The sequence below is a fragment of the Enhydra lutris genome, unplaced genomic scaffold, assembly GCF_002288905.1.
Source record: "Enhydra lutris kenyoni isolate GAN:26980312 unplaced genomic scaffold, ASM228890v2 scaffoldscaffold43, whole genome shotgun sequence".
In the NCBI taxonomy this organism is placed as follows: Eukaryota; Metazoa; Chordata; class Mammalia; order Carnivora; family Mustelidae; genus Enhydra; species Enhydra lutris.
This window is the reverse complement of record NW_019154127.1, coordinates 1,528,779-1,555,229: the sequence shown is the minus strand read 5'-3', so window position 1 is coordinate 1,555,229 and position 26,451 is coordinate 1,528,779. Positions and strand designations below refer to the sequence as shown.

Genomic DNA, 26,451 nt, shown 5'->3' with positions numbered 1-26,451 from the left:
TGAGGGAAGCACTATAAATGAAATGTCATTTAAAAATGAACCTAGGGGCGCCTGGGTGGCTCAGTGGGTTAAAGCCCCTGCCTTCAGCTCAGCTCAGGATCCTAGGGTCCTGGAATAGAGCCCCATATTGGGCTCCCTGCTCAGTGGGGAGCCTGCTTCCCCATCTTTCTCTCTGCCTGCCTCTCTGCCTACCTGTGATCTCTCTGTCAAATAAATAAATGAAACCTTTACAAAAAATTAAAAGTGAACCTAAAAGCTGGGACATTCTTAAATATGAAAGACATGAGAATTAAAAGAAGAGAAAGGGGAAGTATAGGAAGATGACATGAAATGACCAAAGCAGAGTGAGAAAATACATATTATGCATTCAGGGAAGAATTGAAGTTCAGTTGGTTTATAGTAAAAGGAGGGTTTATGTAGAAATTGGGAGACAGATTTAAAAAAAAGAGCAAGACAGGTTGTGTACATGTGGATATGCTGACTACTGGACCTCATTATCACAAATTTTCTCATTCTCACTCAAATTAGTGCAATCATCTTCTAATCGGATGTCCTTGCTCCAACTTTTACCTTGATCAAGCTATATTTGTTCATTCTCCAGGTGCAGTTTGTAAACTACTTTCTCTGGGAAGCTTTGTTGACTTCTAAGACAGTTGAGATTTCATTGTTAAATGTACTTATATGTTGAGGATTTGCTTGTTAACAGCTTTAATCACTGCTGTAATTAAGTGATTATTTGGTTAACCTTGATAGAAAGTAAGCTCAAAGAAATAGGAACCACATTTTTAAATATTATTTTTTAATTTTCTCACTGTAAAGTAGCAGATGAACGGATGTATTCTCCTCAAAAGAAAATATGATGGAACACTTGTGCCTCATGCATTCCCTATGAGCAGAGCTGAATGAATATTATTTTGAGAAGTGACTAGTATCAACAAGATGTTTGACAACATACTACTGAGGCATGACTAATAAAAAATATGAAAGTCAAGGTTGAAGGGGAACAAAGCTGTTATCTGTAATCACTAATGTGACACGAATAAATAAATAGGAATAGATTAAATCAATTGCATAGAAATGACTCGTGATGAGTTTCCTGGGAAACTGAAAACACCAATCCCTAGAAATCAGAACCACACGCTGGCTGGAAAAAAAGATGAGTGGCAACTCCTGAAAATAGAGTTGCTTAGGCAGCAGGAGATTGGGAATGGAATTCCTGGGTTCAAAATTTACAAAGCCAGTGAGTGTAGCAGAAGGGAAAGAAATACAGCAGGACAAAGTCAGAAGTCTGGTAGGGACAGGACCTATGGGAGATCTAGTGGGAATCTGATAAAGAGCAGGGATTTGTAGGAAACAAGACCCAGAATCACTGTTGCTAGAATTTTGAGGGAACTTTACCTTGATCCTGGTAAACTCAGAACTTTGCAAAAGACTTGAAGGGTAGATGTTCACTGTTTCTATAGCAGCTGTTATATAGGATTGAGACAACTTCTTGAGATATTTTAATGATAGTTTTTATGCTTTGATGCTGATATCCTTAAACAAGATATTGTGTCTATCTTAAGTATCAGTTGGGGTATTCCAAATTTACTGTCTTCAACACTGTAATTGGGAGTTGTGTGTATTTCATTATATTGTGGTGTAATGATTATTGAATCCATCCTTGATTTGTCTATAAAAGGCTGTTTTCTTTTTCTTTTCTTTTTTTTATTTGTTTGACAGACAGACCACAAGCAGGCAGAGAGGCAGGCAGAGAGAGAGAGAAGAGGAAGCAGGCTCCCTGCCTAGCAGGGAGCCCGATGCCGGGCTCGATCCCAGGACCCCGGGACCATGACCCGAGCCAAAGGCAGAGGCTTTAACCCACTGAGCCACCCAGGCGCCCCGGCTGTTTTCTTTTTTAACTAGAGTATGTCCTGGGGCCAGAAAACCACTTCTGCATTTTTAATCAGATAATGCTTTTAATCATCAGGGATAACTCTGATTTAGCCAAAAAGTATTTTTCCATTTTAATGTTATTTTATGTATGTTCCAGATCTCTAAGACAACTGGCCCACGCATGGAAATGTGCATGTGGGATCATATGTGTTATTCTATTTTCCAAAATCATGGAAATTATAAACAAAATAAGATTAAGTTCATAAAAGAGAACTGAGCATTGCCATTTCTATTTCTGTCAGAGAAAGCCAAATGAAATTTTCTGTACTTTCTCGCATAATTTCAATCCCCTTTAGATCTCCCAGTAACAATCTAGAAATCATGATAATTTTTCAAGCGATCTAGTGGTGATGATGATGAGTTTTTCAACACTTCTGCTCCACTTTCCTCAACATGATGACTTTGAGTCTTGTGTTTGTTGCCTTATGGTCTTGAATGATCGCAACACTGACCAAAATAGATGAGCTGACTTGTGCCTCCCACCCCAACATTCTTAAGTTAGAGTCCTAACCCCCAACACCTCAGAATGTGACTGTATTTGGAGATGTGATCTTTAAAGATGTAACCAAGGAGGGGCGCCTGGGTGGCTCAGTGGTTAAAGCCTCTGCCTTCGGCTCAGGTCATGATCTCCGGGTCCTGGGATCGAGTCCCACATCGGGCTCTCTGCTCAGCAGGGAGCCTGCCTCCTCCTCCTGTCTCTCTCTGCCTGCCTCTCTGCCCACTTGTGATCTGTCAAAAAAAAAAAAAAATCTAAAAAAAAAAAAAGATGTAACCAAGGAAAAATGAGGTTATATGGGTGGGCTCTAATCCTACATGGCTGGGGTCCTCACAAGAGGAGATTAGGATCCAGAAACTCAGGATGATAATGGAGAGCAGGAAAAGGAAGTGGGATGACTGGAGGAGAGAGAAGATGAAATCACATGGCAAATTGAAATTTCATTAAAATGAAACTTAGGAACCAGAGGTCTATCCTTAGCTTTACCATTAACTCTCTGTGAGACCTAGAAACTAACTCTTCTAGGTCTCAAGATCCATGCCTATCCAGTAAATTAAGCCTAACTCGGTGAATATAGAGTCATTTACGTCTCTCATATTTAATGCGTTCAGAAAGTGAGTGGGACACTTTCATTTCCTTGAAGAAAAGCCACTTTTGGCAAATCTATGATTCTCTTTGAGCTTCTATTTTCTCATATGCTTAAAGAAACTTAGAGTGTAATGAGTGAATTCCACACTGGCATTCTTGCATGATGAAATAATGCATAGAAAATTTCTTTAAGTATTCCTGGGCTTTACACAAAGGTATCATTTTATTTTTATGTTTGGTTCATTTGCAATAAGCCTTATTTTTAGCAGCTTGTCATTTCCTGAAATACTGTATTTATAAAAGATTAGAAAAGAACCATAAAAAATTAAAGAAGATCCAATTTCATATAGAGATACAATTGAAACAGATCTAAGGCTGCTTTAGAAGCTCTTTTGGAAAGGCCCAAGATGGAACACATGCCTTCTGAACCTGGACCCCTCCCACCTAGCTTCAGTGATTACCTCCTTATACACAGAGAAATGAATCAGGCTAGAAACTGGTTTTGGAATGCAAAGTTTAGACATTTTCAACCAAAATGAGGTATATTTAATTCTAGTTACATAAATCTCATAGGCATTTTTCTGTCAATTTTACAAACGCATAGTAGTTTTCTATTTACTTTTTTTTTTTTTTTTGACCAAATCATATAAACTAACTCATTTATTGCTTTCTATATGCCTGGTATATGTGTCAACTTCTTCATTCCCTCATTCTGTCAGCACAGACACATGGTCTGTTGTTCACTGAGTGAATCCTACTCTCCTCTGCTCCTGAGACTCTTCGTCAGAGATATTTGTACCTTCAAACTATGAGCTTCCAGAAAATTACTTCTTTAAGAGAATTGAAACTCAAAAGATAGCCTGATGGTGGGTATTAAGGAGGGCACATATTGCATGGAACACTGGGTGTGGTGCATAAACAATGAATTTTACAATACTGAAAAAATAAAATAAAATGAAATAAAAATAAACAACAGATTTCTCTGGAAGATAAAAAAAAAAAAAGATATCTGTTAAGACCTTGCACACAAAGGCTTTCAACACCCATTCACATAAAAATATAAGCTTTCATTTTAATTTCACAAATATGCAACAAACCAAAAGTAGAAAATAAACAAGTAACAAACTACCACATTATTTTTGGATTAAGGAACTTATTACAGGGGCACCTGGGTAGCTCAGTCAGTTAAGCATTCAGCTCAGATCATGATCCCAGGGTCCTGAGATCAAGTCCTATATTGGGCTCTCTGCTCAGCAGGGAGTCTGCTTCTCCCTCTCCCTCTGCCTCTTCCCCCTGCATGTGCTCTTTCTCCTTCTACTGTTTTCTCTCTCAAACAAATAAATCTTAAAAAAAAAAAAAGGAGATCACAGCTTTGTAGTAAAACTTGAAATCAGGCAATGTGATGCCCCCAGTTTTGTTTTTCTTTTTCAACATTTCCTTAGCAATTCGGGGTCTCCTTCTGATTCCATACAAATTTTAGATTGTTTGCTCCAGCTCTTTGAAAAATGCCTGTGGAATTTTGATCAGAATGGCATTGAAAGTATAATTGCTCTTGGCAGTATAGTCATTTTAACAATGTTTATTCTTCTGATCCATGAGCATGGAATGGTCTTCCACCTTTTTGTGTCTTCTTCAGTTTCTTTCATGAGTGTTCTGTAGTTCCTTGAGTACAGATTCTTTACCTCTTTGGTTAGGTTTATTCCCAGGTATCTTACTTAGAGTTCTTGGTGTCATAGTAAATGGAATTGATTCTCTAATTTCCCTTTCTGTATTTTCCTTTTTAGTGTATAAGAAAGCAACTGATTTCTGCACATTGATTTTGTATCCTGTCACATTACTGAATTGCTGTACGAGTTCTAGCAGTTTGGGAGTGTAGTCTTTGGGTTTTCCATATAAAGTATCATGTCATCTGCAAAGAGAGACAGTTTAACTTCTTCACTGCCAATTTGAATACCATTTATTTCCTTTGTTGTCTGATTGCTGTTGCTAGGACTTCTAATACTATGTTGAACAAGAGTGGTGAGAGTGGGCGTCCTTGTTGTGTTCCTGATCTCAAAGGGAAGGCTATCAGCTTTTCCCATTGAGGATGATATTTGCTGTGGGTTTTTCATAGATAGATTTTATGAAGTTGAGGAATGTTCCCTCTATCCCTATACTTTGAAGCGTTTTAATCAGGAACGGATGCTGTATCTTTTCAAATGCTTTTTCTGCGTCGATTGAGAGGACCATGTGGTTTTTCTCCCTTCTCTTATTGATTTGTTCTATCACATTGATTGATTTGCAAATGTTGAACCACACTTGCAACCAGGGATAAATCCCACCTGGTAATGGTGGATAATCTTTTTAATGTACTGTTGGATCCTATTAGCTAGGATCTTTTTGAGAACCTTAGCATCCATATTCATCAGGGATATTGGTCTGAAATTCTCCTTTTTGGTGGGGTCCTTCCTGGTTTGGGGATCAGGCTAATGCTGGCTTCGTAAAAAGAGTCTGGAAGTTTTCCTTCTGTTTCTACTTTTTGAAACAGCTTCAGGATAATAGGTATTATTTCTTCTTTGTAAGTTGGTAGAATTCCCCAGGGAATCCATCAGGTCCTGGGCTCTTGTTTTTTGGGAGGTTTTTGATCACTGCTTCAATCTCATTACTAGATATTGGTCTATTCAGGTTGTCAATTTCTTCCTGATTCAGTTTTGGAAGTTTATAGGTTTCCAGGAATGCATCCATTTTGTCTAGGTTGCTTAACTTATTGGCATATAACTGTTGATAATAATTTCCAATGATTGTTTCTAGACAGCATGGTACTGCCACAAAAACAGACACACAGACCAGTGGAACAGAGTAGAGAGCCCAGATATAGACTCTCAACTTTATGGTCAACTAATCTTTGACAAAGCAGGAAAAAAAAAGTGGAAAAAAAGACAGTATTTTCAATAAATGGTGCTGGGAAAATTGGACAGCTATGTGTAGAAGAATGAAACTTGACCATTCTCTTACACCATACACAAAGATAAACTCAAAATGGATAAAAGACCTCAATGTAAGGCAGGAATCCATCAGAATCCTAGAGGAGAACATAGGCAGTAACCTCTTCAGCATCAGCCACAGCAAGTTCTTTCAAGATTTGTCTCCAAAGGCAAAGGAAACAAAAGTGAAAATGAACTTTTGGGACTTCATCAAGATCAAAAGCTTCTGCACAGCAAAGGAAACAGTCAACAAAACAAAGAGGCAACCCACGGAATGGGAGAAGATATTTGCAAATGACAGTACAGACAAAGGGCTGATATCCAAGATCCATAAAGAACTCCTTAAACTCGACATGCACAAAACAGATAATCATGTCAAAAAATGGGCAGAAAACATGAACAGAGACTTCTCCAATGAAGACATACAAATGGCTATCAGACACATGAAAAAATGTTCATCATCACTAGCCATCAGGGAAATTCAAATCAAAACCACATTGAGATACCACCTTACACCAGTTAGAATGGCCAAAATTAACAAGACAGTAAACAACATGTGTTGATGAGGATGTGGAGAAAGGGGGAGCCCTCTTACACTGTTGGTGGGAATGTAAGTTGGTGCAGTCACTTTAGAAAACAGTGTGGAGATTCCTTAAGAAACTAAAAATAGAGTTTCCTTATGACCCTGCAATTGTACTACTGGGTATTTACCCCAAAGATACAGATGTAGTGAAAAGAAGGGTCATCTGTACCCCAATGTGCATAGCAGCAATGGCCACAGTCACTAAACTGTGGAAAGAACCAAGATGACCTTCAGTGGACAAATGGATAAGGAAGATACGGCCCATATATACTATAGAGTATTATGCCTCCATCAGAAAGGATGAATACCCAACTTTTGTATCAACATGGACAGGACTGGAAGAGATTATGCTGAGTGAAGTAAGTCAAGCAGAGAGTCAATTATCATACAGTTTCATTTATTTGTGGAGCATAAGGAATAACACAGAGGACATGGGGAGATGGAGAGGAGAAGAGAGTTGGGGGAAATTGGAGGGGGAGATGAAACATGAGAGACTGTGGATTCTGAGAAATAAACTGAAGGTTTTGGAGGGGAGGAGGATGGGGGGTTGGGTTAGCTTGGTTGTGGGTATTATGGAGGGCACATATTGCATGGAGCACTGGGTGTGGTGCATAAACAATGAATGCTGGAATACTGAAAAGAAATTAAAAAAAAGAAAGACTTCATCACACTTAAATGACGTGAATTTCATTTTGAGGAGAAAATCTATTGAAATAAATTCTATCACCAAGGCCAGCATTAGACTTTAAATTGGGTTCAGTGCTGGCAATACATATTCACAAAGGGAGATATCAGTAGATATAAGACAGAGATAAATTACAAAATTTTAATTTAAAAAATCCCTCATAGCCAGGCACCTGGGTGGCTCAGTAGGTTAAGTGTCTGCCTTTGTATCAGGTCATGATCCTGGAGTCCTAGAATTGAGCTCACGTTTAGATCCCTGCTCAATGGGGAGAATGCTTCTGCCTCCCCTTCCCATACCTTATCCCACTCTCCCACTCTCTCACTCACTGTCTCTCTCAAAAAAAGAAGTAAAATAATAAAAAATTTAAAAACCTCATATGATTACAAATTAATCAATACAATTCATTATTATCCAAATATTAAAGAAAACCCCAATGGAAATTGGGAAATATTTTGAAATGCATAATAATGATGATACAACATCTTTTCATGTGTCTGATAGCCATTTGTATGTCTTCATTGGAGAAGTGTCTGTTCATATCTTCTGCCCATTTTTTGACATGATTATCTGTTTTGTGTGTGTTGAGTTTGAGGAGTTCTTTATAGATTCTGGATATCAACCTTTTGTCTGTACTGTCATTTGCAAATATCTTCTCCCATTCTGTGGGTTACCTCTTTGTTTTGTTGACTGTTTCCTTTGCTGTGCAGAAGCTTTTGATCTTGATGAAGTCCCAAAAGTTCATTTTCGCTTTTGTTTCCTTTGCCTTTGGAGACAAATCTTGAAAGAAGTTGCTGTGGCTGATATCAAAGAGGTTACTGCCTATTCTCCTCTAGGATTCTGATGGATTCCTGTCTCACGTTGAGGTCTTTTACCCATTTTGAGTTTATCTTTGTGTACGGTGTAAGGGAATGGTCGAGACATACAAACGGCTATCAGACACATGAAAAAATGTTCATCATCCCTAGCCATCAGGGAGATTCAAATTAAAACCACATTGAGATACCACCTTACACCAGTTAGAATGGCCAAAATTAGCAAGACAGGAAACAACATGTGTTGGAGAGGATGTGGAGAAAGGGGAACCCTCTTATACTGTTGGTGGGAATGCAAATTGGTGCAGCCACTTTGGAGAACAGTGTGGAGATTCCTTAAGAAATTAAAAATAGAGCTTCCCTATGACCCTACAGTTGCACTACTGGTTATTTACCCCAAAGATACAGATGTAGTGAAAAGAAGGGCCATCTGTATCCCAATGTTTACAGCAGCAATGGCTACGGTCGCCAAACTGTGGAAAGAACCAAGATGTCCTTCAACGGACGAATGGATAAGGAAGATGTGGTCCATATACACTATAGAGTATTATGCCTCTATCAGAAATACCCAACTTTTGTAGAAACATGGATGGGACTGGAAGAGATTCTGCTGAGTGAAATAAGTCAAGCAGAGACAGTCAATTATCATATGGTTTCACTTTTTTGTGGAGCATAACAAATAACATGGAGGACATAGGGAGATGGAGAGGAGAAGGGAGTTGAGGGAAACTGGAAACGGAGATGAACCATGAGAGACTATGGACTCTGAAAAACAATTTGAGGGTTTTGAAGGGGCGGGGGTGGGAGGTTGGGGGAGCCAGGTGGTGGGTATTGGAGAGGCACGGATTGCATGGAGCACTGGGTGTGGTGCAAAAACAATGAATTCTGTTACGCTGAAAAGAAATTAAAATTATATATATATATATATATATAATAACAATAAAAAAATGATGATACAACTCAGTAAAATTGTAGAGATGCTGCTGTTTAGAAAGAAAAGTTTAAGTTTTAATCTACATATGAAAATATAAGAAAACTTGAAATAAAATTTTTATTCTCTATATGAGGAATCTTGGAAAAAGAATAGTTGAAACCAAAAGGAATTTTAGGATAGGAAATTATAAAGATAAAAATATAAATACATGAAATAGAAATCAGACACAAAACAGAGAAAACCAACAAGTTCACAAACTTTGGATTTGTGAAAATCAAATATTTCATTTAAAAAAATCACACAGGAAAATAGGTGACCAATAGCTTCAGAAAATTTACAGAATCATTTGGAAAAATATTTATTTCATATATTCCAAAGCAGAACTCATTTTTCCTTCATTCTCTCCAGCAAGTATGGTATATGACTTTGTCTTCCAAATACTTTTTCAAAATAGCCTTCATGACAAAATTAGAAATCACTAACCACTGGATGAATAGCTGCAGAGCTACTCTTAGGCAAAAAAGAGAAGTTAATAAGCGTGTTTTCAAAGAGTACCAAATCCTAATTCATATCCTCTGCACCCATCAGAGGGGCTTGTGACCTCATTCTCTTCCCGCTAATTCTCATCTCTGATTCTACATGTGTGTAATCTTAAATGATGGGAGTTTCATTGAAGAAGACTTCCCATGCTCTCAGATCCTGGTCTGCCCAGCCCAAACTTGTATATTGGTCAGGACTGAACACTCTAGGCCTACAAGGCATAGTGTTTTTATAAAAGAAAAAAAAAACACCCTAAATTATTTGTCAACATTATACAACTGGATGGTTTCAAAATATGGGTTCTGTTTACTATGGAAATACTGACTTGCATTTTTTGTTTGTGGGTCTGCATCCTTGAGATATCAATTTAGTTGTTTCTCATTTGAACGGTGTCATCCATAGATTTCAGTACTTACTTTTTCAAATGCACATGCTACTAGAAAGTTTTTATCAAACCAGCCAGGGTCGAACTAATGATTTTGTAGAGAATTTTTGAGGCTACACATTTTCTGAACATATTTTTCTTTTTCTTTCTTTTTTGAAGGATATTTTGAACTGATATAAAATTCTAAGAGGCTGCATTTTTTTTTCTTTTCTATTTTTTAAAAATATAATTCTGTTTTTTCTTTTTTTTAAGACTCCATTCTTTTATTTGCCAGAGAGAGAGAAAGAGCAGCAGGCAGAGCGAGAAGACTCCCCATTGAGCAGGGAGCCTGATGTGGGACTCAATCCCAGGACTCCAGGATCATGACTCCAGCTGAAAACAGAAGCCTAACCGACTGAGCCACACAGGCGTCCCTATCATTCTGTTTTCTTCTGGTGTTAAGAACATTAGCTGTATTTCTTATTACTGTTCCCCATATGTAATGTCTCTCTTTTCCTCTAGTTACTTTAGGATTTTCTTTTTATCTTTGCTTTTAATCAATTCATTACAATGTGCCTAAATATGGATTTCTTCTGATTCAAGTACCTAAGATTCTTGGATTTTAAGTTGGAAGTTTTATTGATTTGCTTGATCCTGGCTTTTTGTTGTTGTTAATCAAATATACAAAAGTTTTTGCTATAGTTTTTTTTTTCTTTTTTTTCCCCTGATCCATTTTTTTTTTTTCTGGGACTCTTCTTACATTGTTTTTAGATTGCTTGACATTTTTCAATGAGTTTCCAAATCTTTACTCTGTCTCTTTTTGCAATCTTTATTTCTCCAAATGGTTTGAATTGGGTAATATATTTTCTCAAAAATCTATTTTCAAATTCACTTATCCTTGCTTCTATTTTGTCAAATATCCCCTTAATCTAATTTTAGTTTTAAGTCTTGAACTTAATTTTGTCTTTAACTTTCTGTTTAAGGATAGCCATTAGGTCTTTTAAAAATTATTTTTAACTCTTAAAATTTCCCATATACTTATTAACTATATCCATCTTTTTCTGAAATTATTCACATATTCATCATAGTCCCTTTAAGGTCTCTGCCAACTAAGTCTAGTATTTGTAATAAATGTGAATTTGCTTCTATTGATTGTTTTGATTGGGTAACATCTACAAGCCTTTTGAAATATCTTATGTTTTATTGCATTATAGATAGTGTAAATAAAAGACTAGTGGACTTTGAAATATAAATATTTATATTTACATACAATTACAATTGTATTTGTAAACACTTATGATTATATGATCAATACACATATACACACAAAAATATACATGTGCAAATATATTGATTTATCATTTTCCAGAGAATGTAAGTCCTTCCTTCTGCATATTAGAAAAGCAAAGGGCTTAACAGTAAGATTCCTTAAAGAATTAAGTTAAGAAAATAAAAGAATTAAGCAAACTGTCCCCAGTTTATGTATCTCCACACTGCCTATACTCCTACTAGATATGTTGCCACTCTGATCTGAGCTTACTAGTATATTCTATATGTCAGTTGAGGGAGAAGCTGGCCTATAGTTTTAGACTCTTTTAGTTTATCTTGAATTCATTGAGTTTCTTTCATTTTAGTTATTGTATTTTACAGTTTTAGTATTTCCATATTCACTTTTATATATTCTGGTACTATTGTTAAAATTCTAAAACTTTGTCTTTAATTTCTTATGAATAATAACCACAATTATTTTTCTGTACATTTCCAATATGTACATTATCTGAATATCCTGTAGGTTTGTTTGTGCTCTGTGTCGTCTCTTTGTTTGGTTTGGTTTTGCCTTTTTGTAGCATTGGTAGCTTTAATCAGTTACCATAAGTAATTTGGGTCTCTGAATGGGTCTATTTGCAGAAGAATTTATTTTGGTTGTATCAAGCTGAGGTAAGATTACCAACACTTTAAGTATCAAGATTGATATAATTTGGAGGTTGACTTCAGTTCCTATGAAATATATTCTATGTTTGCTTACTCATAAAATTCTAATAGAGTCTGTAAAAGTCTAGAATGTTTACCTGTACTCCAAGATCCTTAAAACAAAAAAAAGGCCCTGGAATCTGTTCTATTCATTCATACCAGGACCCCATTATTACTTTAGGAATCAATAGACAACTCAGGAAGAAAGCTGACCAGATACCAACATGTATTTTTACTTAAAACTTGTCCTAATTTTGATTTAGCATTTCTTAGCAGATAGTGCTCCAGAGTTTGTGCATAGATTGTTTTATCAAGGTTTACTAAGGTTCTTATTCATAAGAGTGATTTAAACTATTTCCAGTTTGATGCTGTCTAAAGTTATATTTGATATAAGTATGATGTTAATTTTTTATATCTGAGGATGATTGGTAAGAATATTTATTCTGTGATGTATGCAAAATTCTTTAGAATAGACAATAAACCTGGCAGGTTATCACTAGAAATCTGTTCTAGCAAATTTAATAGGTGAATATGAAAATTAGGATTATTGTCATTCAAAACTCAGACTTTAAAATGATGGGGTAATATGCAGCCATTATTAATAACTAGTGCTATTTGCCAAATATATCCCCCATTCATTGTAAATTAACTGCCCAGACATTCCCTAAACATACCAGCTAACTTTCTGCTTTGTTTATTCCATTTTATCTTCCCAAACTTCCTCTATTCCATCCTATACTATTTCTGTTTTTGTTTTTCATCATAGCCTCTACCTTTCAGGAAATTGTGAACATTGATTTCTCTATAAAACAGGGATCTTTGGCCAGATCTTGACTCACTTTGAGCTTCCACTACCTCATGTTTAAAAGAAGCACATACAATGTATCCTCCCTGTTGGAGTGCTGCTTAATAGTCTGAAGAAATAATGACTTGAAAATCTATTTGAACATGTATTTAGCTCAACATGAAGATAATTCTTTTTATTATTATCAGATTTGTCTCTTTATCAAACAGTGTCTCACATAGCAACGTATTGACTTTTGGAATACATGCCCTTTAAAAGATTAGCACATATCTATAAAAAAAAATAATGGATCTCCATTTTTTGCTGACGTAAAAGCTGTGGTTCTCAGCCATATGTAGTTTGAGTTATTGGAAAACATAGAAGCAAATACATATACTGAACCAAAAATCTTTATATCAAGCATAATTGGTCTCCTTCTTATATTGCTATAAAGAAATGAATTCCATTGAAAAGTTCTCTCTGAGATTCAAATATTTCAATACTTTTCCCAACCAATACTGGATGAGTTTAATAGAAGTTATTGAAGTTTTATATTAAGTATTTTCTGAAAACATAAAGCCACAAGTCAGTTTTATATTTAATTTTTATTTCATGTGCAGACCTACCAGAATATCTAAATTTTATTCTTTCTCTCTGCATTTCATATCTACCCACCAAATTTTGTACTTTTCTTCTTCTATGAGGAGAGATACAGAGACTTACATGATTTAAAGAATTCGACTTTCCTAGGTCTTGAGATATTTATTTATACAAAGTTTATATGAAAAGGAAAAATATCTAAAGATGAAAATTTTACTTCAAATTCTCCAACCTCTGTGATTTCAAAGCTTACTTTGTGAAGAAATTTAACCTTATTTTAATCTTATATTATCTTTACATAATCTTTTATTATATATAAGATTTATATCTTATATAAAGATATATAAAGATACAAAATATATATTTATATAACCTTATATTAATCTTTACATATATATTATCTATACATTTTTATATATTAATTAATATACCCAATATTACTAAAAGAAATTCCTACTATTAAATTATTAATTTACTATTATATTGTGATATTATATTATATTTTATGATGTATTTTATAGAATATTATATAATATTAAAAATATATTTATTACAATATATATTTTATATCATATTATATATTATATTATTATTAAATACTGATAAATGACATATATGGATGCCAGGATAAATGTGCTTCTTTACTTAAAATAATTAGATTTTTTAAAATTTTTGAATGATGTGTAATAATTATATGATTTCCATCACCATTGCAGGTATATGATTTAAAAGTTAGGCTTATTGGGGCGCCTGGGTGGCTCAGTGGGTTAAGCCTCTGCCTTCAGCTCAGGTCATGATCTCAGGGTCCTGGGATCGAGCCCTGCATTGGGCTCTCTGCTCAGCAGGGAACCTGCTTCCCCCGATCTCTGCCTGCCTCTCTGCCTACTTGTGATCTTTGTCAAATAAATAAATACAATCTTTAAAAAAAAAAAACCCAAAACTTAAGCTTATTGCTTAGTTTTACATTTTGCCAGAGCCAATCTGAGAGCTAGACTGGGTGACCATAGAGTGGGTGAGCAATTAGTCTTTGGAGACCATACAGTTGTTTCTTGTGAGAATAAAATAGCTAACATTCTGCAAAAAGATCAGGACTTTCAACAAGTTAATCTGTAGAAACCAGGTCCATGGATTGGCTTGTAGCAAAATGGCTGGGAATTACAAAATTACAAAATGGCTGGGAGTTACAAAAAACAAAATAACTTGGGTAGCAGAAGCTGGATCCCCAGCCCCAAATCGGGAAGTCACAGACTCCATAACCTGGGGCATCTGAAGGTACAGGACCCACAGGCCAAGGTGTATCAGCTTCTGGATCCATAGCCTAGGGAACAGCAGCTGCTAGACCCAAAGTGAGACCCAGTGTAAGTCATCCAGCAGGGCCCGCAGAGTTTGGAGATCCTCAGGCGGTAGCAGGATTTCTGGCAGGTCTCGTGACAGCCACTATAGGGGGAGAAGCCCAGCTGGCAAGTGCTGGGAGAGCAGAGGTCAGTGTGGTAGACCAGGTTGCTGGGGTAAGAGCCACAGAAGGATCGTGGGTAGCACAGGTAGCCCCCAAGGGGGTGTGAGGAGAACGTTCCAGAGCAGCAGCTGTAAGGCTTATTCATAGGCGATATGAGTTCAGCTGAGAAAACACTGTGAACACTGAATTCACAGAGAATATTCACAGACAATAGTCTGAAGTGTATTCTACTTCCTGGACAGTGGCGCTTACATACTCTCAGCCACAGGTGTCGAAAGTGATGAAAGCTTCATCCTTATATTTGTACTCCTTCACTTGCATAGTATTAACTCAATCATTTCTGTAATTGCAGCTGCATAGTTTCCTACCTATTACATTTATGAGGGCTATAATAAATTTCGTTATAACAACAAAGCCAATGAACTATTCTTACGTCAGAAATGCTATGACCTTTTTGCATTAATGGCATGTCAACTTGGCCAGGAATGTTCCTCCTTTTCTTCCTGGTGTATGCGGTACATGTATTTGATCCAAGCTTTGCTGGGGTGTGAGTTCCTTCTAAGGGTGGAGATGAAAATGACATCATCTTTCTTTTTTTCTTTCTTTCTTTCTTTCTTTCTTTCTTTCTTTCATTTGGTTACGGGCATAGCTTCAACCTTGCCAAAAAGCCTCTGAAAGATTGAAAACTACTTGTGACCAATCATTTTTATCCAAAACTTATGTTCTAACTATTAACTATTAATGCAGAGTATCTCATACTCTATGGAAAAGGCCCAACGATGTTAAGAATTGAATGGAGAAAGACTAGGAACAGAAGGAACTCTGGACAAATATTTAAAAACAAAATGCAAGAACAGTGCATTTTCAGAGTTTCAAATAGAGACCAGTTTGACAAGTTTGAGTCCCTCAGAGAATGTTTATCAATTGAGGTGAGAGGAAGAAGTAAGTGACAGACGACAGAGCGAGACATTCAGGTTTCTCCTCTACCTTATTTTAAACTTCTAATTTGTTTAATTTAAATGTTATTCAGATCAAAACAGTTCCAAATAGGTGAAATTTATGAATTTTTAAACACTATACCTTTTTACCATCTGTCTTTATAATCATCTAGACATCTTGGTCTTCTAGAATAGCTTTAGTTGGACATTGCAATCCCATCAAGTTTTCGCTCACATTTTTCTAACTTATTGTCAAGTATCTTCTTTCTTCCCTATACCACCTCCTTGAGATTAGTACTCTGGAGCAGGATACCTGAATGCCTACTTCTAATGAGCTCTCTAAATACCATAAGGCTTTCTTTAGGTACAAACAGAATATTCTCAGAGAGAAATATGGAAGTGCAGGAAGAAATATAAGGTAGATGTGTGGGTAAATATAAATTACATTTGAATAAAAATTTATAAAACAATAACTGAAATAATTTTTGGTTTTAAAATATATGTACTTGAAATGCACAAAGAAATAATGCTTAAAAAGAGAGGGATTTGATATGAGGCACTTTAAGGTTTTAGCATTATTGGGGAAATTGTAAAGTAATAGTTTATATTAAGCAGAAATAAATCAAGAAAGTACATTGAAATTCCTAAGAAATTCTAAAATCAGTAGAACAATGCAAGTATTACCCTTAAATGGGGGAAATGAGAATATTAAGGTTTTTAAACTAATATTAAAAAAGCAGAATAGGAAAGCAAAAGTAATTAAAAGATCAAATAATAAGAAAATTATACATTGGTAGATATAAACTCACATATATATACATACATGCATACGTATACATATATATACACATATATACATATGAATATATATAAAACATGAAAGGACTAAGAGGCTCAATGCAAAGACTTGGAATGCCAGATTGAGGTACAGATAGAAGAACCATAATATCCCTTTTAAGAATAAACAATAAAGAGGAGCGGTGGGGGAGTGCTCAGTCGGTCAAGCATCCAACTTTTGATTTTTGGCTCAGGTTCCGACCTCAGAGTTGTAAGATCAAGCCCTGCATTGAGCTCCTCACTGAGAGTGAAGCCTGCTTAAGATTCTCTCTCTTCTTTTCCCTCTGCCCCTGTCCCTCACTTGTGGGTTCTCTCTCTCAAATATGTATATGTATACGTATATATAGAGATTTTATATCAAAATGTTGGCTCTGAGTTGTGGAGCTAATGGCTTCCAAATATGTATTTGAGTCCCACCTCTGTTTTCTACCTAATTCTTTCAGATTTGTGGTTTGAGGAAATAACAGATTGCCATTATCTATTTTAGATCCTACTTTCGCCACCCATCTAATTGTTTTATGAGAGTTGCTGTTCAGCTTGTAACTGGTCATCCAGAGGATTCGACTTTGATTGATCATCTTACCAAGTAGCCAGGTACTTAAAAACCATGACTTTGGAATATTAAGATTGACGCTATCAGGTAATGTGTTGTCTATTTGTTATCTAAAAAGTGTTTCTATTATATTTGCCCATATAGGGGTTAATTGTATATTTGCCCACATATAGGAGTTATTTGTATCCCAGAAAATAGTAAAATGTCCACTGAAGCCATACCATGACCAAGAAAGTGTAACAGTCTTAAGAATGAGAGAAGTCAGCTCATATCTGAATTTCAGACATTTTCCTATTGATGGGTAAAGACATTTTCCTTCTTACTAACAAACAACTTTTAGTACATATTTTAGTGTCATTCTGCTGCTGAGATGTTCTCTCAATTTTTTGTTGTCTGAAATTATCTTTAATTTTAAAGCACATATTTATTGACCATAGTCTTTTAGGATGGCATCTGTGTTTTTTTCAGAATTTTGAATATTTCATTCAATTATCTTTGTAAGTAATTTGTATTTTAGTCTTATTGTCACTTTTATCTTTTAAAAAAGAAATCATCTTTCTCTCTCAGGTTTCTGAGAAATGTTTCTGTCATTGGTGTCCATTAGATTTACTAGTGTGTAGGTGTGGTATTCTCTGTCTTTAACTTTTACTTTGCTGCCTTTATTGACTTTGGGAAAATTTTAAAATTTTCCCCAATATATTTTCTCCCCACTTCTCTCTCTTTTCTGTTTTAGAACTCCAAAACCAAGTATGTTAAATGTTTTTACTATAGTCTATTTTTTAGTAAATTCCTTTTGCTATTTTTTACCTCCATCTCTTTCCATGCATTAGTTTAGACAAATCGCTCTCAACCAAGAGTATTTGTGCTTTCTATTCCCCAGGGAATAGTTTGCAACATCTGGAGAGACCTTTTTGGTTGTCATGGCTAAGGAAGACTCTGATCTGTTTTGTGTTCATTTCTTTCTATCTAAAATAACCTGGGGGTGGCTAGGTGGCCCAGTTGATTAAGTGTCTGACTCTAGATTTCAGCTCAGGATATGATCTCAGGGTTGTGAGATCAACCCTGCAGTGGGCTCTCGGCTGGACATGGATCCTGCTTAAGAGTCTCTCTCTTCCTCTTCCTCTGCCCCTCTCAAATAAATGAATAAATAAAACAAATAAATAAAAAAATAACCTGAATTTTAAAATATAGTCTTTGTCATAGATCTATTTGAAGGTCCAAGGAAGTAATGGGTAGGATATTCTTTGAGCCTTAATTATAGCACTATTTAGGGATAACATCTTACGTAATTTTATTCTTTAGTAACCTGTTGTTTATCTTACTCTCAGATGGGTTTCTAAGTACTTGGCCTGCATAAGCTAAGAATACTACGAAAAGAGTAAAGATATAGTGTCCCCAGCTTTACAGTGAGATCCAAATGAAATAGTTAAGTTCACTGCTATAAAGTGCTTTTTGTTTTCATCTATATTTAGTTTGGGTTTTAACAAAGCATTGACAAGGAATCACACACATTCTTCCCACAAAGAATATCTTTCCATACATATAGAAAAGCAAATTATGTTGGCTATTCAACAATGGATGTTTGAGTCTGGTCATTTTTAATTAGATTTGGGTAAACTCATTAGAATTCATTTAAGGCTCATATATATTTTTAAACTGACATTTAGTTTTTCTCTCATTTATTATATTAACTTGCAAACCTGAATGATATTCTTGTTTATGAAATTCCTGAAGAATCTGTCAACTTCATAGTCACATTCCCTCTTTCCACATAGATAAAACCCATGATCTTTGAAGTACTCAAAATATATCCTAATTCTCAGACCTTCATTCACAAGATTCTAAAACTAAAAAATATGGATGTCCAATAACTATAGTTTGAATGAGAAAAATATCCATAATCCAAAGAAATTAGATCAAATTCACAAGTTTTTAGACTTCCAAAATTTACTGAGATGCATATTGAGCTTTTATTAAACCTGTCAAATCAAACTTAACACAAACTCTTCTTGATAATGTATAAACAATAACATAAAAATATTTCAATACAGAATAAATTAGTTTATTGGATTATAATGATTGAACTTTTTATCCATTTGGGGCAGAAAATAAATTAGCTTGAACTTCATCCATAATGCTGATACTACACTTATTTTTGAGTTAATTCATTAAATTAAAAGGATGCTATAATCAGCCTGTTAGACTATGCTTGATAGTAAGGGTAAGGAACTGGTGATTAAAGACTAAGATAGTTGCCACTGGAAATAAGGAGCATAATGGACCTCTGGGTAGACATTTTGATGACTTTACATAAATGTACCAGAATTCTACAAGTTGATTAGCAGAAACCAGACACATAGGTTGGCAACAAGAAGGCTGGAGGCTACCAGAAACAAAGTCAACTGGGTGACAGAAACTGGATCCACAGTTCAGGAAAGAGAAACCACAGGCTCCATAACCTAAGGGTCTGAAACCAGCCTAGTGAGTAGCAGCTACTAGATCCATAACCCAGAGAAAAGACACTGCTGGACCGATAGATATGATATAAACTAATTGGTAGGGACTGCAGATCATGGAGATCCTTGGGTAGTGGCAAGATCCTGCCTGAGCAGAGGCTGGACACCACACAGAATGCTGGGCAGCTGGCCAGCTCACAGCAGGTCTTCTGACAGCCACTGTAGAGAGAAGATCCCAGCTGGCAGGTGCTGGGAGAACAAAGATTAGTGCTGTTGGAGTTGTTGGAGTAAGAAGAGCCATAGGAGGAGCCTGGGTAGGTAGCTTAGGAACCCCCTTCCCGAAAGGACTGGGAAAATAAGTTTCCAGAGCAGCACCTGTGAGATATGTTGACAGAAGATATGAGTTCAGATTGGTCACAATGAGAAAATTCTGAGATTTAAGATGATTTTGAGCACTGGGTATTTTATACACTCATCAATTGGTACAGCACAGTGCAGGTACAGTTCTCTCATACCATTGGCACACCTTCTTCTGTATTTGTGTAATTCATTAACCTTCTCTCTCATTGCGTTGACTAGCTTCATACCTATTGTACTTAGGAGCACAATGGGTACAATGATGATTCCTATCTCAGAAATTCCAGAACTATTTGTCCTTAATCCTCAACCTATTACAGCCAGGAAAGCCCCTTCATTTCTCCCTGGCTATGACTCCATGTATGTCTATTCCTGCTTTGCTCCGGAATTCTTTCTGTCACTTTTCTACTGTGTCAAGTGATAAGTGACATAGCTTTATTTTTTATAAGGATACTTCAAATGATTGATTCTACTTGTCACCATTGATTTGCATTCTCTAAATTTATTTTCCATCTATTACATATTATATAATACTTCTCACATCCAATGGAGGGAAAAAAAATAACACATAATGGGAAGTGGCTAGAAATAGAAAAGAACCAGACAAATATTTAAAAGTGAAGGCTGAATTGAGATGAAGCCACAAGAAGAAGTTGACTCGGGCCTTATGAAGAAGGATCAGAGATGATGGTGACAATGTGGGAATCTGGAAAAAGGGAGTGAAGAGACAAGGATTTCAAGTATCTCTTCTGCCTACTTTTAGCCTATGGATCTTTTCATCTAAATGCCATTTAAGGGGCACCTGGGTGGCTCAGTTCATTGAGCATCTGCCTTTGGCTCTGCTCATGATCCCAGGGTCATGGGATCGAGCCCAGCATCAGGCTTTCTGCTTAGCCAGGAGGCTCCTTCTCCCTCTTCCTCTGCCTGCTATTCCCTCTGCTTGTGCTCTCTCTCTCTCTATGCCAAATAAATAAATAATATCTTTTTTTAAATTTTATTTAAAACAAAAAATACCACTAATGTATTTTTACATATTTTCATTCACATTATCCAATTCTAGAAAGAACCTGGGGCCTGCAACTCAGCCTTTCCAGTGTTCAGACTGAATGAGCTTTGTGCATTTTCAAAGTCAGTTCCTTCCCAATAATTTCCACCAAAGTATAAAATAAGGGTGCTGGGAGGCTTGGTCAGTTAAGCATCGACTCTTGATTTCAGCTCAAATCACGATTTCAGGGCCATGAGATTGAGTGACCTGTCAAGTTCCACATTGAGTGTAGAGCCTGTTTAAGATTCTTCCACTGTTTCTTCCTCTGGCCCTCCCCCTACACTCTCCTTCTCTCTCTCTCTCAAAATACATATGTAAAATAGCCCTCTTTTATCACCCTTCTTCTTCATTTTATTTTTCTTCTGAATAATATAATAACAGTACTAATTTCCAATGGGTTCACTATGTCAGATAAATTTGCACTGAGATAAATACTAATAAGTTTTTTTTTTTTTTTTTGGGCTGAAGGAAAATAATCTTAGGTGGAAACAACAAACTCCAAGAAAGAATAAAGAGACTATTTGATAGTTGTATTCTCCAGGAAGCAGGCACTGAGACACAGATAGAAGAACAAAATGCTTGTAAGAGAGTAACACCTGTGAGTAAAAAAAGCCATTCTACCACTTTGTTCAGTCACTGACCAGAGGCTGCCATGAGAAAAAAGTTGACCTTGGCCTGAAAGCTGATACAGAGCCCAAAAAAGCCAACAGAGAAAGCTTATCAGCTGGCCTCACTTGTCACAGCCAGACAGCCATTTCTTTTGTGAAGTGGTGTGATGTGCATTCCGGTGCAGATCTGTACCTGTCATAGTCCACTGGTTGCATCTTCAGGGTCAATTTGTCAAGAGAAAGATTCTCCATGGCTCTGTTAGGGCTCTATTCTGAGGGGAAATAGAAAAGAGCAAAGCCAGTGGCATGAAACACAGTCCCCGTCGCTGTGTTTGGTCTTGGAGCTGCAGCTGGTGCTCTCCATCTCCTTCCTTCAGCATCGTTAGAAATTTGTGTCACCCTTAGTTACCACCTCTGGTGGTCATGGTAGATTTCTTGGTGGTATTAACCAAATCTTATTCCTGAGAAGTATAAATCCTGATAACTGTATCTTTTTCTTGCTAGAGTCACTGCATTTGACAAGTCATGTGCACAGTTGGATGGAAGGTTCCAAGAGACACTCAAGTGGATCAACTGAGCTTCCCACATATTCCCCCTTCCCTCACTGTGTAACAGTAACCCTGCTACTTTCTATAATCAGGATCGTCTCTTCTTGGATAGATGACAAGTCTTTTTTTTTGCCCATTGGTCCCTGAGTACAAGAAGCCCAAAGTGCACAGACAGCAGCCATAGCTTAGTTCAATGAGACCCTTGATGTTTTCCTTAGGAAGTCTGCTTATGGGAACTGGGCCTCTATCCTTGAAAATTCCAGCTGCAGAAATAGGAAGCACGGAGTTCTTGATGGGTCTTTGGAAGTAATAGTAGGGGGATTTTGGAGCCCAGTCTTTTGAGGATATCGCCTCCATGTCGACACTTCAACTTTGCGGTCAGTAGGCCAGTCCATTTCACCAACAGGCAGGGAGCTTCAAGGTGGAGTGTTTTTTGATAAAACCTATGGATCTCACTTACACTCTCTCTACTGTGGAGTGGATTACCTGCATGGATTCTACACTATGAGCAATCCCATGCTGGTAGATCAAACTATTCATTAAATCCTGAAAATGGTGCGGCTGAGGCAAGCATTACAAGCGAACTCATACTCTGAATATGTATCTGTCCATTTGAGAATGGACCCTGGTTTTCCAGGGCAGAAGGAGAACACTTTCAATTTGCAACCAAGCAGCTAGTTGGTCTTCTTGAGGACTAATGTCATACTGGGGGTTTACTGTTAGCCTCTATTGCCAAGATGGAGATTCACAGGTGGCAATGATATCAGCATTGTAAGTAGGAGCTTATGCTGGGGGACACATTCATAGCCTCTGTGGTCACTGGTTCATCTGGTCAGCATTGTAAGGACTGCTGACAAAGGTAGGCTCGCATCAACTAGCAGAGTCATTTTGTCTACTTGACAGTTTCATTCCTCTTCCAAGGTGGATATATTCTGGTGGGCACTAAAAGGAAATACACAGATTTTCACATTTTGTGCCCACGTGCATGTGTCTACCCACATATTTCTACACTAGACTTCTGTGTATCAATATTCTAATCTTCTCTTTTCTAGGTCCCTAACTAGCTGGTCAGGTTAATTGCTACTGTCCAGGAATCTAGAGGTATCAGATGTGATTTTTCCTTTTGTCAGCAAACGTCAAGGTCTCACATCCTTTGGAGGAAACATGCTCTATATTGCTTCTGAGATTGTTATTCCTATAAAGCTTATGTGTGACAAAAAGGATACCAGAAAAAAAGTTTTAAAGAAAGAAATGTCTAAAGCCCAAAATAAATTAGTTCAAATTCACCAATCTATTAGATTTCTAAAGTTGTTCCCAGAGACACTGTAAACATTAACTTGAATACCCCCCAAAAAAAAACAAAAGAAAAAAAAAACTTACCCAATTAAAACTAACAATAAAATTAGCAAAATATTTGGAAACCAGAATGAAAGAGTTTACTACGTTATATGCATTTAGATTTTCATCTCTTTTGTGAATAAAATGTAAGAATGAGAATTCCATTAATTCATTAAAATTAGTTCATGTTTATTAACATAAATTCCATTAGTTGATCTTGTAATTTATTTTATTAATTCAACTAATTCTATAAATTCATCCAATAAAATTAATCATTTAGTTCAGTATATGTTAGAGACAGTTTTTGGCCAACACTTTGTGGTTGGAAAAAAGGTGACAAGAATTTTTCCCAAAGATCACGAAGATGATAAACTCTCTGTTTAAAGGTTAGACATTTTGCTCAAAAGGTCTGGACCCGCAACAACTTGAGGTATAGAAGCCAGATCCACAGGTCGGTCTGTGACATGAAGACTGGCAACTTCTGGAGGTGAAGTAAGTTGGGCGACAGAATCTGGATCCATAGCCCAGTGAAGGGAAGCCACAGACTCCATAACCCAGCTATCTGAAGCCCTGGGATCCACAACCCAGTGAGTAGCGGCTTCTGGATCCATAGCCCAGGGAACGGCAGCTGCTGGACCCAAAACTCAGAGACCGAGAGCAAGTCGTCTGGCAAGGACTGCAGAGCGTGGAGGTCCTCGGGAGGTAGCAGGGTGTCTGGCAAGGTCTGGACGCCACACAAGATGTCTGGCAGCTGGTGGGCTCACAGCAGGTCTCCTGACAGGCACTAGCAGGGGAGGAGCTCAGCTGACAGGTGCTGGGAGAGCGGGAGTTAGTGCGGTAGACCAGGTTGCTGGGGCAGGAGGAGCTTGGGTAGCGCACGTACCCCCCAAAGGAGTTGGAGGAGACGTTTCCAGAGCAGCAGCTGTAGGACATGTTGGCAGGAGATGTGAGTTCAGCTGAGTGACAGTGAGGAGATTCTGAGGTTGAATGTCACCTCCTGGACCGGGGCACTTTTATACTCTCAGCCATGGGTGTGGTATTTTTTACAGTCTCCTTTCCCACACTTGGACTCTCTCATTTCCATATGTGTAATTCAGTGATATTTTCTGTAATTGCAGGTGATTCCTTCCATCTCATATTTATAGGAGAATTCATCATGTTGTTATAGCACCAAGCCAACGAACTATTCCAAAGTCAGAAATGCTATGACTATATGTCATTAATGCCAGCTAATCAGGGCCAGAAAAGCCCCTACTCTTCTTGGCTGAGACTCATTGTGACTTTGCTAGGATCTTGGCTGGAGAATGCTTAGATCTAAAGGTGGGGATTGAAATTAAGTCACTCTTTTTTCTAGATCAGTGGAATAGAGTTGCCCTATTTGTTACCAATGATTTTCTTTCTGTAAATTTATTTCATGCCCTAAAAGTAGTTTTCATATCTTACATTATGTTATATATTGCCTCTCAAATCCAGTGGAAAGGGAAAATAGATAATATAAATTGATTGAGAAACATGATGGATCACAGAGATAAATCAGGACAGATGTTTAAAGGCAAAATGACTAAGCAAGACTAATTTGAAGAAGAGTCTCAGGGGATACAAAGTTATACATGTGCAAAAAAAATCCCAAAGAGTCAAATACTCTTGAGGCGAGGGAAGATAGCTAGTGACACTATGGATCTGTCCATCTGTGTAATTCCAGTAAAAATGGGTTCTGGATCAATATAGTTTATGGCTTTTCATATAGGCATTGCTCCTTTTGTTACCTGTAGTTACAATGTGTCCAGTGATCCTGCTCTCCTAATAAGAACAACTTTTATCATGCAGGACCTTCTTGTCATTTTTATCTTTTGATTCTTTCATATAATTGTTTCCTTAATTATAAAAACACGTTTTCCCTACTTCAGTTCTTCAAGATTATTTTTCTGTTGTAAAATATCCAAATAATGTCTTGTATAGAGCTCCATGTCAGGCAAATTGAGACTAAAACAAATACTGAAGTGTTTTCTCCAGTTAGGAAGACAATTACCTCAGAGGGGAAGTTGTAATTGCAGGAGGTGATAAAAAAAGATTGAAATATAAGTGAATTGTCTAAATACTCTGTGCATAACACTAATAAAGTGGTTTGTGGTTCTTAATAGATAGATAGAAGTAAATAGTAATTAAGAATGATCATTAAAATCTCTTGAAAACTTATTAAAGAATTTAAAAATTATAAAATGATAATAACTTAAAAGGATAAAATTACAGCTTTAACCATTTTATTATCCCTTCCCAAAATGTGAAAATTTACTATTAGAAATGGTAAATGTGCAAGTAGAAATCTAAAAGTAGGATTAATTAAGTTAAATATTATAGACTGACTAATCCTTATTGAAGACTTAGACTACCAGACTGGACTAGAAGTCAAAAGTATTTTCTACTTAACATAGGTTTTCTTAAATATAAGGAAACAGAGAAGGGAAAAAGTAAAAAGATACATCAGACAAAAGAAACAAACAAAAAATGTTACTTCCATTTTACTAACTTCCAAATTTGTTGTATAAGATGTAAAACATCATGTTATCAGAAGTAATACAAGATATTTCATAACAATCACTCTGTCAGCCTTCCAGGATGATATTCATGATTTTGTTATTCATTTAGAGGTTACCCCAATTCCACACTACCCAACAGAGTAGCAGATAGCTACATATATCAAGTTCAATTTATGTAATTTAAAATTAAGTTAAATTAAAATTTTGGTCTTCAGTCATATTAGCCATATTTCATGTGCACAATAGATACATGTGACTGATGGATACCGTATATCAGAAAATGCAGATAAAAATATTTTCAGCAACACAGAATGTTCTATTAGACAACACTGCCTTAGACTTCACAGTGTGCTTTGTTGACTGGCTAATAGAAATAAGTACTTTTACTATTTCTAGTCCAGTGTAAGAATGTCAGAAATCTTGAGGTCAATTATCCTTACCTCAATTCATGTACTACTATGTTAGGATTTTCTGTATTGTAATTTCATGTTTGCTTATGTATATTGACATGTATTTGCCTCCA

At 36.5% G+C, this 26,451-nt stretch overlaps 1 protein-coding gene across 1 annotated transcript; it reads right to left on the bottom strand.

Moving 5' to 3' along the window:
* Window positions 1–23,949: 23,949 nt before the first annotated feature.
* Window positions 23,950–24,324, bottom strand: LOC111155768 (keratin-associated protein 13-1-like). Its single transcript, XM_022516152.1, has one exon. The coding sequence runs from the start codon at window positions 24,322–24,324 to the stop codon at window positions 23,950–23,952; it is 375 nt and encodes a 124-aa protein (XP_022371860.1).
* Between the last annotated feature and the right edge of the window lie 2,127 nt (window positions 24,325–26,451).

Coding starts and splice junctions, on each gene's coding strand:
- LOC111155768 (XM_022516152.1), bottom strand. CDS start 24,324: ATGTCCTACAGCTGCTGCTCTGGAAACGTCTCCTCCAACTCCTTTGGG.